This window comes from Vombatus ursinus, unplaced genomic scaffold (assembly GCF_900497805.2).
Source record: "Vombatus ursinus unplaced genomic scaffold, bare-nosed wombat genome assembly UNPS02012958.1, whole genome shotgun sequence".
Lineage (NCBI taxonomy): Eukaryota > Metazoa > Chordata > Mammalia > Diprotodontia > Vombatidae > Vombatus > Vombatus ursinus.
In genome coordinates this window covers 1,422,671-1,438,900 of record NW_020952736.1, presented here as the reverse complement: position 1 = coordinate 1,438,900, position 16,230 = coordinate 1,422,671, and the positions used below count along the sequence as shown (strand labels likewise).

At 44.0% G+C, this 16,230-nt stretch overlaps 1 protein-coding gene across 1 annotated transcript; it reads right to left on the bottom strand.

Moving 5' to 3' along the window:
* Positions 1 to 378: 378 nt before the first annotated feature.
* KRT3 (keratin 3) lies at positions 379 to 7,800 on the bottom strand. The gene is made up of 9 exons (XM_027858404.1): positions 7,210 to 7,800; positions 5,557 to 5,777; positions 5,164 to 5,224; positions 4,603 to 4,698; positions 3,716 to 3,880; positions 2,811 to 2,936; positions 2,016 to 2,236; positions 1,679 to 1,713; positions 379 to 647 (listed from the first exon to the last, which is right to left on the bottom strand). The coding sequence occupies exons 1-9, from the start codon at positions 7,798 to 7,800 to the stop codon at positions 379 to 381; spliced, it is 1,785 nt and encodes a 594-aa protein (XP_027714205.1).
* Positions 7,801 to 16,230: the final 8,430 nt, after the last annotated feature.

Genomic DNA, 16,230 nt, shown 5'->3' with positions numbered 1-16,230 from the left:
GAAGGAAGGAAGGAAGGAAGGAAGGAAGGAAGGAAGGAAGGAAGGAAAGAAGACTATTAATGGAATGGCCCTAGATGGGAAATGTTGGAGGGAGCTATGGAAGGAGGAGAGACCCTAATAAGAAGCAAACACAGAAACCTGATGTGAAACACAATGCAGTTTATTGGAGACAGAACAGATGAGCCAGAAGGCGTTTGCGTTTTATATACATGAGACCAGCAGTGGCCTCTCGTCTTCGGAGTGAGGTGGTAGGAGACCCTAGGAGTGCAGACAGATCACCAAGATTAGCCACAACCCAGGCGCATGAATAGGGACTGGCGGGTTGCTGTTGGAGGCAGGGCGCCGAGGTCGGAGGGGCGTCGGAGCTGGCCAGGGTGCTTATCTAGAGGAGCGCTGGTTGGATGACTGAGAGTACTTGACCGTGCTGCTGCTGCTGCTGCTGCCCACACGGGTGCTGCCGGAGCTGATCCTACCCCCGCTGACGCTAGAGCGCCCTCCAGAGCCAAAGCTGCTGCTGCTGCCGATGCCGCTGCCCCCGCCGAAACCGCTGCCGCTGCCGAAGCCACTGCCTGCTCCGCGGCCACCGCCGAAGCCACCGCCGTATCCACCGCCGGACACCGAGGTAGAGGTACTGCTGCTGACCACAGCTGCAACGGGAGAGAGTGAGACACCTGACGGGTCAAGGTCATTGCAGCCAGGGTTCACTCAAGGATCCCACCAAGCCTTGGCAAACCAGGGGAGATAATCTTTACCATCATCATCACCAATCATCATCATCATCACCATCATCTTTATCATTACTACTACTACGCTATTTAGTTTTATTATTAGCTAGTTGTATTGTGATAAAACGGAGAGAGTATTGCATCAGGAGACCTGGATTCAAATCCCAGTTATCTCTTATTGCTGTGTGACCTTAAACAAGTAATTTAACTTCCCTTGGCCTCGGTTTCCTTATATGCAAAAATGGCCTCAGTTTCCTCATATGCAAAAATGAGGAGGTTGGATTGTCCCTTCTAAGGTCCCCTCCAGGATTAAATCTTATGATCTACTTAATGATGTAATGGTCATTTACAAGTAATAATTGGTGCCTTCATACAGGATAACTTCATAATCAATTCACTTCCATATTGTTAATGTTACGAATTATAGAATAATTACATTATAGAGTCAGCTAACTCTCAGTTTTCAGTATGTGACTTTACCCACCAAAGAGCTTTAATCCTGGGCTGGAGTGCCTCTACCTCCAGTGCAGCCTGCCCCTGAGGCAAGCAGCAGACTATCCCCCTAGCCAGGGGTCATAGGCTCATCTCTCTAGATCTGGAAAGGACCTCAGACAGCATCTACTCCAACTCTTTCATTTTGCAGATGAGGAAACTGAGGCCAAAGAAGGTTAAATTACTTGTTCAAGGTCATACAAGTAATAAAAATAGCTAGCATTTACACAGTGCTTTAAAATTTGCCAATTGCTTTTAATACATTATCTCATTTGATAAGTAGTAAACAAATTCATCTAATACTGCCTGGAACCCCTTCCCCCAAATTTAAAAAAACAATGTAATATCCCCACGATGAAATACATTCCCCTAAGAATGAATTTTGGGTCTCCATTGTTCCCCTTCATTAACAGATAATCAGTAATTAAAAGTTACTGTCCATTTTAGTTTTGGTTACTTACAGATGCTGACAGGGTTCTGGAACTCTCCAGACATCCTATTAGGAGAAGTAGGAGAAAGGTGATTCAATTATACAATAAATATCTTTCAACGTCATGGCCCAGGGTGAAAAATATCACACACCATTTAGGAGCCGAAGCTGAATTCAAGAACGTGGCAAATCAATCCTTGAGGACTAACAGTTGAGACTGGGCAAAGGCTAACCTGAAAAGGGAGGGAGAGCTAACAAAGGTCAGAGTCTTGCAAGGTATATCTAAGAGCTGAACCTCCTTGTTCAAGCAGCTACTCCCCAACATTGATTTAGTCAATGAGTTTTAGAGTTCAGAGGAGATTACCCACCTGCATTCCTCTCCCTCCAACAGCTTCCTGTAGGTGGCAATCTCAACATCCAGGGCCAACTTCACATTCATCAGTTCCTGGTAGTCCCGCAGCAGGCGGGCCAGGTCATCCTTGGCCTTTTGCAGGGCACTCTGCAATCCCTGGAGTTTGGCCTGAGCATCCTTGAGGGCCAGCTCCCCACGCTGCTCAGCTTCAGCTATGGCTACCTGCAGGTTGGCATTCTGGAGGACAGAGGAGACAGGAGAAAAGATCATCAGAGTGGGAAATATGTTCCAGCCCAAGGTACTTGAGGGAACTCTCCAGGTTTGTCTGAATGCCTCTGTTGGGAAGTGATAGATGTAGAAAGATAGAGATAGAGGTAGAAATAGAGAAAGAGGTAGAGATAGAGATGGAGATGGGGATGGAGATAAAGGTAGAGCTAGAGGTAGAGGTAGAGAGAGATAGGGATAGGGATAGGGATAGGGATAGGGATAGGGATAAGGATAGGGATGGGGATAGGGATAGGGATAAGGATAGGGATAGGGATAGGAATAGAAACAGGGATAGGGATAGGGAGATAGAAAAGGAGATGGAGACGGCAACATAAATGCCAATGTCATCACCACTTCTGTGCTATCTTCTTAGTTACTCCTTCCTTTGTTATTCCAAAGATGTTTGAGAAGACATCTAGAATTATTTAGGCAAGAGCCAAAAGCCAGGGATTTGGATGAGATGACCTCTGGAGGCTTCTTTCAATCTAGGATCATGGAATACAACCCCCAGTCACCCACCATCTGACTAGACTCTTTCACCCACCTGTTTCTTGACATTCTCAATCTCAGCCCGAAGCCTTTGGATCATCCTGTTGAGTTCCATGATCTCACTCTTGGTGCTTTTCAGGTCATCACCATGCCTGCCAGCCTTATTTTGCAGCTCTCCTAGCTAGAGATAAGAAGAGCAGATGTTGTGTTTCAGGGAGGGACATGTCTTTGTCCTGGACCAAACTTTGGCCAGCAGTTAAGTCACTGAGCCAGGGATGTCCATTTTGACCATCTTCTTTGCACTTACTTCCCTGAGTATTCAGAGTTTTGTGGACAAAGGCAAGCAGAATGGCTGTTCTATTCTCCTGTCTCAATGAGATAACCTTGTCATCTTTCCTTCTCCCACTGCTTCTCCCTTCACATTTGCTTCATATCCTCAAGACCCTCTCTGCCATGGTTCTCAACCTTTTTTGTATGTTGGACTCCTTTGGCAGATTTATGGGACCCCTTCTCAGAATAATAATTATTGCCTACATTTATAATTAAAGGAAATGCTAAATTTCAGCTCAAAATTAGTGAAAATGAAGATGTATTTTCCCATCCAAGTTCACAGACTCCTTGAAATCTATTCATGAACCCTAAGTTAAGAACCTATGCTGTATACTCATTCTAAACTGCTAGATAAAGAAAATTCTTCACTCTGATCAAGCTTCATAGAATTCTAGAAATCTAGGGTCATTTGTGTGTAACATAGCCAGGAAAGGATGGACCTTTCCCTCTAAAAGGCAAATACTTGGCACTGGACAAGGGGAATAGTGGGGGTACTCCAGGTATTTATGAGGAATAGTATGAAAACATTAGAGATTAAGGAAAGAGGAGAACTTCTCCCCAAAAGGATAACTTATCCACTGAGCCCTAGGCTAGAATGGTTTCGAGCTGAGACATATTCCTGATACCTACCTTAGTCTGGTACAGGTCATTGGCCTCTGCCTTGCTCCTCTCAACCATCTCTTCATACTGTGCTTGGACCTCAGCAATGATGCTATTCAGGTCCAGGGAGCGGTTGTTGTCCATGGAGAGGATGACAGAAGTGTCACTCACATGGGTCTGCATCTGGTTCAGTTCCTATAAGGCAGAAATGGTCCTGCTCAATCACTGAGCTTCTGGAACTGGTGTGAGAGGGAAGATCTCTGCTCCAGAAATTCTAGCTTGTACCTCAGAATCCTCCTCCATCCTGTGCAAGCTCACATGGGGCCAGGAGGGATCCAATCTTATTATGAGACTTGCCATCTGATTTCTACATTTCCACTAAACATATACTACCTGATTTCTCCAGTCCCTCCTTCATGGATCTTACAATCCAGTCAACTCTACCTATCCCTTAGTTTATACATTATTGATTGGTTTTTATTTAATATGTATTCATCTTATCTCTCAAAAAAGAGTAAGCTTATTAAGAGAAGGGACTATTTCATTTTTGTCTTTGTCTCTATGATCAGACCTGGCAGATAGTGGGTGTTTAATAAATGCTTATTGCATGAATGGTAAACTCTGCATGGGATGGAATGTAGCCAATAATTCCATTGTACCCCCAGTACCAAAAACACAGATGCTCAATACAAACTGGGTACTTAATTGGGAGTGAGAAATTAGCAGGTGGAGATTTGCGCTCTTTGGTTCTTGCTATTTCCCATCTCAGACTTAAGAGTAGGATCCAGTGATAAAGAAGTGGGAGCAAGGACAGCAGAGGAGTCATCTTCAGGGCCTCCATCACAGGCCTGAAGAGACCCCTTAAGATATCAGGGTATTGTAGATACCCTACTTTAGAAAGCAGGAAGCATCCTTACCGCATCATAGAGAGCCCTAATGAAGTTGACTTCATCAATCAGACTGTCCACTCGGCCCTGCAGCTCGACCTTGTTCATGTAGGCAGCATCCACATCCTTTAGGAAAGAGAAGAAAACATAATAGGGACCCATCTGTAGTACTGCTCAGCCAATGAGCTGCAAATGCAACAGGAAGGATGGAAGTTAGTGCCATGGCAGGATTGAATATAGGAGGGTCTATTTCTTTTAGTGAGCTTTCAATGGTGCCTTGATTAGAGGCAGGGCCTGGTTGAGTTGACCCCTTGGAACTTCTTATAGGTTCATGACATCCTTGACTTGGAGAAGGGAACAAACCAGGTTTTCTACTTAATTCTCCAGCTGCCTACTTAAGTACATAGGAAAGAAAGTGAGAGAGATGCCCTCCCACCTCCCCAGCACCACCTACACAAACACACACACACACACACACACACACACACACACACAGCCTATGACTCAGGACCCAGGAATCTCATTCCTTTCTTATTCACCTTATTTTTTTACTCTCCTTTTAAAAAAATTATCACATAGCATATTTCTCACCTTCTTAAGTGTCACGAACTCATTCTCGGCAGCTGTGCGTTTGTTGATTTCATCTTCATATCTGTAGGGATGAAGGAGAAACCAGATTGGGTTTGGCATAATGATAACACATTTACATAGTACCTCAAGGTTCTAAAAGTAATTTTTCCACTCTATCTCTATGAGATAGGTCTTGCAAGTATTACTATCCATATTTTACAGATGGGGAAATAGGAACTCAGAAAGCTTGAGTCCTCTCAAGGAATCAAGGAAAGGGAATGGGGGCACTGTGGTACAGCAGAAAGAGCACTAGATTTGGAATCAGAAGACCTGAGTTCAAATTCTGACTCTGCTGCTTACAATACCTTGCTGCTAAACCACCAGGAGGGGAAGCTCCCGGTGTGGGGCACTCACTTCCTCTTGAAGTCTTCCACCAACTCTTGCATGCTCCTCAGCTCTCCATCCAGTTTCCCACGCTCCCCCTGGAGCCCATCCAAAGTCCTCCGAAGGTTGCTGATGTAGCTCTCAAATAGGGGCTCGAGGTTGTTGGTGCCCGTGACAGAGTTGATGCCCTGCTGCTGGAGCAGGTTCCACTTGGTCTCAAGAACCTTGTTCTGCTGCTCCAGGAACCGCACCTGTAGAGCATGAGGGGAAACAGCATCAGGCTACCAGACTGCAATGCAAGAGAAAGAAGGAAACATCCCCAGCAGAAAGGCTTGGAATCTTTAGCCTGGGCAATGCCAGGAGTCCAGGGCTCTTGTCTATTCTGGGCAGGCAGAGAAAATTCTGGGGATTTTTTTTAAGTTGGAAGGCCTCATAGAGATTGGTAAGTTTAACTCTTTTGTCTTAGAGTCAAGGGAACTGAGGGGAAGTAGGGGAAAATTACAGGTAATAAGTGAAAGTCAGAATTGGAACTTGTCTTCTTATGGAAAACCCAAGGTTCTTCCTGCTACAATCACCAAACAAGGAGAGCAAGGCAAAATGAATGAAAATCAGCTCTGTTCAGAGGCAGGAGGATGGATGAGTTGACTCCTTGCCATCCCTGGGAACTCCATGACTCATTTGCAAAAATTTAACAGACTGTTAAAATACACACACTTCATTCTCAGGCTTCTTTGAGAACTCCTGCCGTGGGTGTGTCTACAGGGCTAGTGGTAATAATACTGATTGACATGTTATATTGAGGAAGATAAACCCTACTTCAACTCAGACCCTGGGAGAGGCCAAATCACATTGGCTTCAGGAGAATCCCTGAAGTCCTAGGTCTCTTTCGGACAAACCCAGGAAGAGGTAGAATGACAAGTGAGTCACTGGTTCTCTTTCCTATTTGTCCTTTCTCCCAGGATGAACCTGTTTCCTTGGCATGGAGCCCCCATTTTGAAAAGGGGCCTGGAAGTTTAATCAAGTTTAACTCATATCCAATTTAGAAAGAAATGTAGCACTCCATGGAACAGAAAATGCATTTCAAGAAAACATTATCGGGAATGCCTTATAGGAGGCTCTGTCTTAATTAAAATGCTTTTTTCTCAACTTAGTCAACTCTAAAATATACACATCACCAAAAGCTAATGATTAACAGGGAGGAAAATATTAGATTTAAGATACACTGCATATATAAGGTTTTCCCCTTATGGGAGAATTTTGACTCAGATCAAAATTCACCAGATCATTGTCCATCTAAGTTTTGCTCTTCACTGGACTATGAATCTAGCCCTGCCCTCAATCCAGCAAGATCATTAGTCATAAACAAGGAAAAAGCACCATATTTGGAGTCAGGAGATCTTAGGTTCAAATCCTGAGTACCTGTGTGACCCTGGACAAGTCACATCCTCTCTATAGATCCCAGTTTCCTTGTCTGTAAAATAAAAAACCTGCACATGAGCTCTAAGGCCCCTCCAGTTCTGAATCCTATAATTATGATTTCAACCACTACCCCTCTAATTATTCTCTCACTCCCCCTACTCATGATACCCATTCTAGAAATGTACCAGAACAGGTTCTCTAAATGCCAGGCACAAGTCCCTCACATTAAGGACTAGGGGAAAGGGATCTGGGTCAGAGTGTCACCTTGTCAATGAAGGAGGCAAACTTGTTGTTAAGGGTCTTGATCTGCTCCCGCTCCTGAGTCTTCACAACCCCAATCTGGGGGTCAATCTCCACATTGAGGGGTTGCAGGAGACTCTGGTTGACAGTCACTTCCTGGATCCCACCAGGGAAACCACCGGGTCCAAAGCCACCAGGTCCAAAGCCACCAGCCCCTCCAAAGCCACCCATGCCACCAAAACCACCAGCCCCTCCAAAACCACCAGCTCCTCCAAAGCCACCAGCCCCTCCAAAGCCACCTCCAAAGCTACCAGCCCCTCCAAAGCCACCAGCTCCTCCAAAGCCACCTCCACAGCTGCTACGTCCACCACCATAGCCAAAGGCTCCACCCCTGGAACCACCAGCCACACTGTAGGAGATGCTCCTGTTGCCACCCAGGTTGTAGAGACTTTGGCTGCCAAAGCCACCTGACCCACTTCGGAACCCACAGGCACCTCCACCAGAGCGCCCCGTGCGGGCCACGCAGCTCATGCGGCTACTGCCGGAGACTACAGCCGAGCGGCCAGAGAAGCCCTGACTCCCACCGCCTGAGGTCTTGCAGACTTGTCTGTTCATGGTGAATGAATTGGATAGCTAGGAAAGCCGTGAGGCAGGAGGAGCAGTAATACTGAGGCAGACAGAACAGAGTAAGAAACCAAAGAAACTGAAGACCTCTGCAAGCACCAACCATTTATATACGTTTAGAGAGCTTACTAGGCTCAAATGAGGGAGAGATAATTAATCCCAAATATTCATGGGCTGGGTTTGCCTGGAAGGCAATAAGTTTGTTCCAAGCTCCCAAACACACCTTGAAAATAATCTGAAATGGTAAAAGTGCTAAGGTGACAGAGCTGCCTGGAGCCGGTGGAGGAGAGGGTGGCTCCCAGGGTTGCCCCATGCATGGGCAAGGCTATCTCTCAGGCTTTGTCTCTTCAGGGCCCAAAAGGCATGCTCCTCCACATCAGGCTATTTCAAGAAGCCATATCCCTGTTTATGTCAACTGCCCCGGGGCCCTGACAGGGCTGACCAGAGAGAGCCTTTGGCAGAATGGCAGGGCTGATCTGACCTTGGAGTTTGGTCTCCTCAAGGGTCTCTCCAGCTCTGCAGCACAGTCTGTATGCAAAACCTTGTTTGGGCTTCCTGAGAGAGGATGGGGGTGGAGGAGAGACCCTGAGGGAGGAAAGGACATGGGTAGGTCCCAAATCACCAGGTCTAGAGCTGGAAGAGATGGTAGAGCCCCTAGCCCAATCCCCTCATTCATTTTACATGTGCCCAGATGACTTATCCAAAGTCACATGGACAGTAAATAGCAAAGCTGGAATTCTAACCCAAGTCCTCTGATACCAAACCCAGGAGTACTCTTTCCTTCATAATCTGGCTCCGATCGTTTTTTCCCAAGTCATTTCACATTGATTCCCCCTCAAGCCCACAATATTTCAATCACTATATTTGCTGTTCTTCACCCTCAACATTTCATCTCTTGCCTCCATTCTCTACGCTTAGAAAGCTCTGCCTCTCCCCTTTGGCCTCATGGAATCCCCGAATTCCCTTCAAAGCTCATCTCAGGACTACCTTCCTACAAGATGACTTTCTGATTCCCCAGTTGTTGGTACAGGGATCACCTTGCCTAGATTATTTTCTCTATTCTTTTTTGTAAAGCACTCAGCACAGTATTTGGCACATTGTAGCAGCTTAATAAATGTTTATTGAATTGAATTGTAAATATTTTACATTTATCTTTGTAAAATAGAGTATAAAATCCTTAAATATTTTAAATATTTTTTTTTTACTTTGTTTCTCAAGCACCAAGCACAATCCCTGGCACGTGGGGAGTATTTCATAGATACTTATAAAGTTGAATCCCATTTAACTGAATTTCACTACAACCCAATTCAACCATTCAGATATTTCCAAGCATTCCATTGAATTGAGCCTTGAAGAGAGCTAGAGATTCCACAAGGCAGAAAGGGAAGGTGGAGAGCATTCTAGGCACGGATAATGGAGGAAGAAGACAGAATGTTGAGGATGCAGAACAGAAGAAAGGCTAGTTTGACTGGAGCATAAGCCATATGTTTTTGAGGAAGCAATGTGAAATCAGAGTGAGTTTTTAAAACTTTTTTCATCCAGATATTTTGGATGTGGTATAGACATAGTCACAAGTACCCTTACTAAGAAATAAGGAGCCAGGGAAGTATATGAATTCCTAATGCCCAGAAAGATAGAAATGGACCAGCTAAATTCCCTTTCTGAAAACAGGTGGCTCTCACTCTACTCTGATAACCATTTAAAACGTCTTGATGAGACATTATGAGCACAGATGCAAAGCAATTCTTCCTCGTCTCTGATCTCTGGATCTCCATTCCACTTGATAAAATGTCATCTTTGAAGGTCTGTGTTTAAGGGATGGGGGAGGGAACAAGCATTTGTTAAGTGCCTACTATGTGCTAAACACTTTACAAATATTCTCTCATTTGGTAATATTCTTGAGGGAAGAGTCTGAGGACTGAACCCAGCTAAAAGCCTGCTCCTGCCCACCCTGGTACCATTCCCCCATTCCCCCATTCCCCCATGGAAGCGGACAAACCACGTGAGACAGAAGGCAAGGGCCTTCTGAGGCCCTCTACCCTGAGGAAGTTAAATGTTTTCTTTGCTGACAGTTTACACTGGATCAGGAATTCCTCTAGCTCAATTATAGTGTTATCTGCCAGGCAGAGCCTCACTTCAACCATTCCAGATCAATGAACATTGATTCTTTTGTGAAAGTGAAAATCCCAGCTCCAGATCAGCAACCTTCAAAGACTGAAATAAGTGGAGGACAAAGCATTTCAAACGTCATTGGCCTGAGTGTCAGGAGGCCTGGGTTCTAAGGCCAAGTCAGTCACTAATTTACTATGTGACCTCAAGCAAGTCACTTTACTTCTATAGGACTCATTTTCCTCATTTGTAAAGTGAGAGTTTGGGTTACAGGTCCCTTCCGACTCTGGCATCCTGGGAGCCTACAGTCTTGCCTCATTAGTAAGCATCTTGGGCCATTTGCTGACACTCAAAAGATGCCAATTTAGTCATTATTGCATTATGCAGGAGCTGATTAGCCCTACAGAGGGCTAGCCAAGTCCTCTGCGTCTCTTCCTTTTCCTTTTCCTTTTCTTCCTCTTGCTCCCTGCCTGGCCCCGTGCGTTCAGCCCCTGTCTGGCAGGTAAAGTGAGGTGGGTAGAGAGAACTCCCATCCAGGCTGGGTTGTCTGGGAGGTGGGGGGACCAGCAGGAGTTAGCTCTATTAGCTACTGTGTGATCTAGTCATAACTTTCAAGTCTCTAGAACTCCTCGCATCCCAGATCCCCGGATTTGGCAACATCACTGAACGTGTCTGATTCAGAAAGACGGAGATTCTGCCTGCCTGGTGTTTTTCAGAGGCTTAGGGATTGGGTTGGGTTCCTCAAACGACTTTGTTCTGTGCCCCAAGAGCCTGCCAAGCTGACTGCTTACTTCGTCAGGATGGGTCTTTTTTAATTCTCTTTGGCTCTCTTCTCAAGCTTTAGCTAGGCCTTGCCATTGGGGCAGTTGGCATAGCCCTGGCAGCAGGCTAACTCTGAATGCTGATGTGGATTCCGTGGAGAGGACAGTAGTATACCAAACCCAGTGCCGAGAGTTTTTCAAATATGGGAAAAGATTTCTTCTGAAGTCTCCATTCAGGATCTGACCTTGGCAAAATTGTTTATCAGTAAAGCTTGTCTTGGACACCCCCATTCTTAGCCCTCCTCCCTCCCCCACTGGTATCTCTACTACTTCCCTTAATCTGGGTCATTATATTCATCTATCTATCTATCTATCTATCTTTGTGTGTATGTGTGTTTGTCTCACTCTGTTTCTCTGGCACTTACTAGTTCTGTGACCTTGGGCAAGCCACTTAATCTCTGTTTGCCTCAGTTTCCTCATCTGCAAAATGGGGATGATAATAATAGCATCTACCTTCCAGGGTTCTTGTGCGGATTAAATCAGATAATATTTGTAAAGCGCTCAGCATGGTGCCTGACACATAGTAGGCACTATATAAATGATAGCTATTACTGCTACTGCTACTAACATTATTACGACTACTACTACTCCTACTACTACTATTACCATCACCAAGGGAAGGGTAGTCCCCTTCCAGATCTTCAGTGACTTAAAGAACTGCTTGCCATCTTCTTAGGAAGAAAAACAGCCATGGAGAAGTAGGTCTGGAAAGAAATCTCCAGTCATCATCCACAAAGAGCTTGTCAAGACTCAATCACCACTATCACTGCCTTTGACTAACACTTCCCCAGGGGGCAAAGGGATAATTCAACTCAGTTGAACTCAACAACATTTACTAAGCATCTTCTCCATATTAGACGCTGAGAATACAAGGATAAAAATAATCATCCTTACCCTCAAGAAGTTTCCATTCTACTTAGTAGGAAACATATATGCAGATAAATAAATACAAAATAGGAAATGGGTAAATACAGCAAAAGCACTAAAAACTGGGAAATTAGGAAAGACCTCTTATTGAAGGTTGCACTTTAGTTGAGCTAGGAGTTCCAAAAGGCAAAGATAAGGAGGGAGAGTATTCTAGGCATAGGGCACAACTAAGGTAAAAGTGAACATCATGTATATAAAACAACAAGCAGGGCAGTTTGAGAGGCAGCAAGGTGGCTTAGTGAATAGAGAGCTAGTCCTGGAGTCAGGAAGACCTGAGTTCAAATCCAACCTTAGACACTTATTAACTGTGTGACCCTGAACAAGTCACTTAACCTCTGTTTGCCTTAATCAAATGGAGAAGGAAATGACAAACCACTCTAGTATCTTTGCAAAGAAAACCGCATAGTCAGTATAGTCCACAGGGCCATAAAGAATCAGATATGACTGAACAACAAAGGTCAGTTTGACTAGATCTCAGAATATATATGGGGGAATAATGTGAATTTGGAAAGATAGGTTGGTGTCATACAGCGAAGTACTTTAAATGACAAACATGGTACTTTGTATTTTAGCCTGGAAGCAATATGAGATACTGGATAAAGATCTGGACTTGAAGCCAAGAAGAACCTGGGTTCCAGTTTTGCTTTCCGACACATACTGGCTGTGTAATGTTAAGCAGATCACTTAATCCCTCAGCACCCTAAGTGACTCTCTGAGAGTTGCAGAGAAGGTCTATAAAAGTAGAAGGGATTACCTCATCCAGGAGTTCCCTATCCCAAAGAAATCAGGGGTCCACTCCTTGTACCTATCCAAGAAGTAATAGGAAACTAATTAAGGTCTTTCAGCAAGGGAAAGTGATGTGGTCAGATTTGTGCTTTAGGAATAACAATTTGGGACCTGTGTGAAGGATGAGTTGAAAAAGGAAGAAGCTGTAGGCAGGGAGACCCATTAGAAGACTATTGCAATGGCCTAGATGAGTGGTGATGAGAACCAGAACCAGGGTGGTGCCCCCGGAGTGGGGAAGTGGTCAGAGGTGTTTACAATCTGAACATTTCTGTGAAAAGGAAGTAACCCGGGTCCATCAGATTAAGAGGATAGATATAGATATACAAATAGATAGATATACAAATAGATAGATATATACAAATAGAGTAACTTCAAGAGACAGAAGCCAGGTAAGACTTCCTGTAGGAAGGAAGCATAAGCTGATTTTACAAGACAGGACATGACATGGTTTGGCAGAGATGATGGGGCATTGAATAAAATCAATAGATTTCAGAGCTGAAGGAAATAAAATTATAGTCACAGATCATCAGAGTAGGAAGAGACATTAGAGATCATCGAATCCAACCTCTTTATTTGACACAGGAGGAAACTGAGGCCCTGAGATGTCAAGTGATTTGTGTAAGGTCACACAGCTAGTCACTGGTAGAACCTACATGCAAACACAGGTCTTCTGACTCCTGATTCAGTACTATTTCAATTCAATTCAACAAATGTTCACAAGCACCTAATATGAGCTAGGTGCAGGTCTTATAGAGCTAGGTGCTGAGGACTGGACCATCCTTGGGTGAGCTCAGTGCTTGGGAACATACCAAGAATCCTCCACCTGATGCAGTCTCCTACATGGAAGCCAGGGAGGTGAGCCTGCCTCTATAGGTTTGCAATGATGTGGAATGGAGAGGCCAGATTCCCACAAGTGTGAACAGGTCGTCAGTGACTATTTCTACTCTGTCAAGGTGTCTAAGATTCTCATCCAGCAACTATGCCACATCTGAACGTGAGCTTTGTGGGGACAAATCCTCTGAGCCATTTGCTTTCAGTTTGAACCCAATTCCTTCAGGATCTGAAGTGGTGGAAGTCAGAGTGTGTCCCTGCCATTTTGGGAAAATGTTTTGATTGAAAAAGAGAGACTAGATGTTGAGTGATTAAGAAGATAGTGGAGCACTAATTAATAGTGTCAATGATATTTACTAACACAAGAGACTGATACTGCAGAGAACACACCAGAATGGGGGCTTAAGATGATAGCCTCAGAAAAATAACCCCCAACCCTTTAGTGTTACCTCCTAGAACTCTGAGGGGGTGACGTGGCTCTGGAGCCCCAACCTATCATTTGTCCTGTTACAGACTTCCCAGGGTCCACATGTGTGACAAAAGACAGAAGCAATACATCTCTGCCTACAAGGAGCATACATTCTACTGGAATTGTTTCTCCTATATCAGCCTGTCTTTACTCTTTCATTTTACAGTTGGGCCAATTGAGGACCAGAGAAATAAATGACTCTCAAGGCCAGGCAGCATGGTAGAATGGAGAGAATTCTGGATTTAGAGTCAGAGGTCCTGAGTTCAAAACCTGTTGTTTTCTAATTATGTGACTGTAGGCAAATCACTTAAACTGTTAGAACCTGTTTCCTAATCTGGAAAAATGAAGGACTTGAAATATAGCTTTCTACTCTCTTCCAACTCCAAATCCTATGTACAAGAACAAGGGGTCTTTGCTCCTGGTTTTGTGCTGAACGTGCATTATATTTCTTAATATAGGTTGAAGAAAAGGCCTATTCAAGGGGTCAAAGGTGGGATGGGGTGGCTTGAATATGAGGGATGGGAAGCAGATTACTTTTGCTAGAGTACATGTTTCTACACTGAAGCCCACCTCCTGACAGATGTGATAGACTAACTACACAGAATAAGGCACACATTTTTGGACATGGCCAATGTGAGCATTTGCTCTACTTGACCATGTGTATTTGTCACAAGGTGTTTTTCCCCCAATATGGAGGGGAAAAGAGTGAAAGGGAGAGAAAATAAACGCTTATTCATGGAAAGAAAATAATTTTTTAAAACATAAAAGAGTCAAGAGGATAAAGGAAGAGGTTAGAGGTAAAATGGGAATGAGGCAGCAAGTAGATGGTTTTAAAGGTCAGGCACATGGGGAATGACTGAACAAATTGTAATTGCATGTGCCAGAATATTACTGAGCAGTAAGAAATGACGAGTGTGAAGAAGTTAATGAAACTTGGGAAGACTTGTATGAACTGATGCAGACTGAAGTAAACAGAACCGGGAGAAGAGTTTACATGATAACTACAATAACATAAAGGAAAACAACCTTGAAAGATTTCAGAACTCGGATCAGTGGAATGGCCAATCCTGATGATAGACAATAGATGGATAAAGAAAGCATTTATTAAGCACCTACTATGTGCCAGGCTCTGTACTAAGTGCTGGAGACACAAATAGGAGCCAGCAAAGCAGTACCAGCTCTCAAAGCTTACATTCTAATGGGCAAGGACAGTGTTTAAAAGGGAGCTAGAAGCTGGGACAGGGTAAGCACAAGAAAAGTTCACCTATCAGAGCCCAGCATCCCAGAGGAAGAGTCCAAGCTGCCAGTGGGAAGGGGATGAAGGGGATGGCCGCAGTGCAGGCAGCATGGTGTAGGAAGTGTACTGATGGTGAAATATACTTCTACCTCTGAGAAGTAAGGTATTAGACTCTAAGTGTGGATCATCAATTTAGAGGTGGGGGAGGACTTTAGAGGTTATCAAGTCCAACCCCCTCACTCTTACAAATAAGGACAACTGAAGCCCAGAGAGATGAATTGATTTGGCAAATATGGTGGCCAGAATTTGAACCCAGGTCCTCTGGCTCCAAATCTATTGCTTTTTCCATAGTTACATGTTGTTTTCTTTTGCTTAAATGTACATCTTTGTTACAAGAAAGAGCTCTATGGGGGATGTGCAGTCACTGGCAAGTGACAATAATGTAAAAAAAAAAAAAAGCACCTGTAAATCACTACTGGTTTGTTTGGGTTTTTGTTTTTTTTTTTTTTTTTTTAAGATCAGATAGCATTTCTAATTGGGACCTCCCAAAAACTACTAGAAGAAAATAAAATTAGGGTGTGTACACAGTGAAAAACATCTATATCATTTAATTCCACCCAGAATGTGGATTTTGGTAAATCCTAAATCCTTTTCACCTAGAAAAAGGAATGAGTCATTGTATTGCAATTTGTCAGAGACTCATAGGAATGCTGATACAGGAAAGGAGGTTATTCAAACCATCCCCCTGCCTTGGGGATTATAACCTCACCTGGACTTTCTGACTCTCCAGGATCTCCTCAGAAGAAGACTCATCAAATTGTTGGGCTTACCCAGGTCAGTCTGCCGCTCCCACCCTGACTTGAGAAAATTCCTTCTTGAGCCTAACTTTAATCCCTCCCACTGCAGTTGAAATCTGCTCCTATATTCTGCATAGCTAACATTAATAATAATAAAAGCTAAAATTTATACAGCATTTGCCATGTGCCAGGCATTATGCTAAGTGCTTTACAATTATTATCTCATTTGGTCCTCACAACAACTCTGGGAGGTAGGTGCTATTATAATACCTATTTTACACATGAAGAAATTGAGGCAAACACAAAGATTAAGTAACTTGCCCAGGGTCATACAGCAAGTAAGAGTCTGAAGCTAGATTTGCACTTGGGTCTTTGTGACTATAAGCCAAGCACTCTATCCACTGAGCCATCAGAAATTGAAAGAGTTTTAGTCTCTTTGGAGAA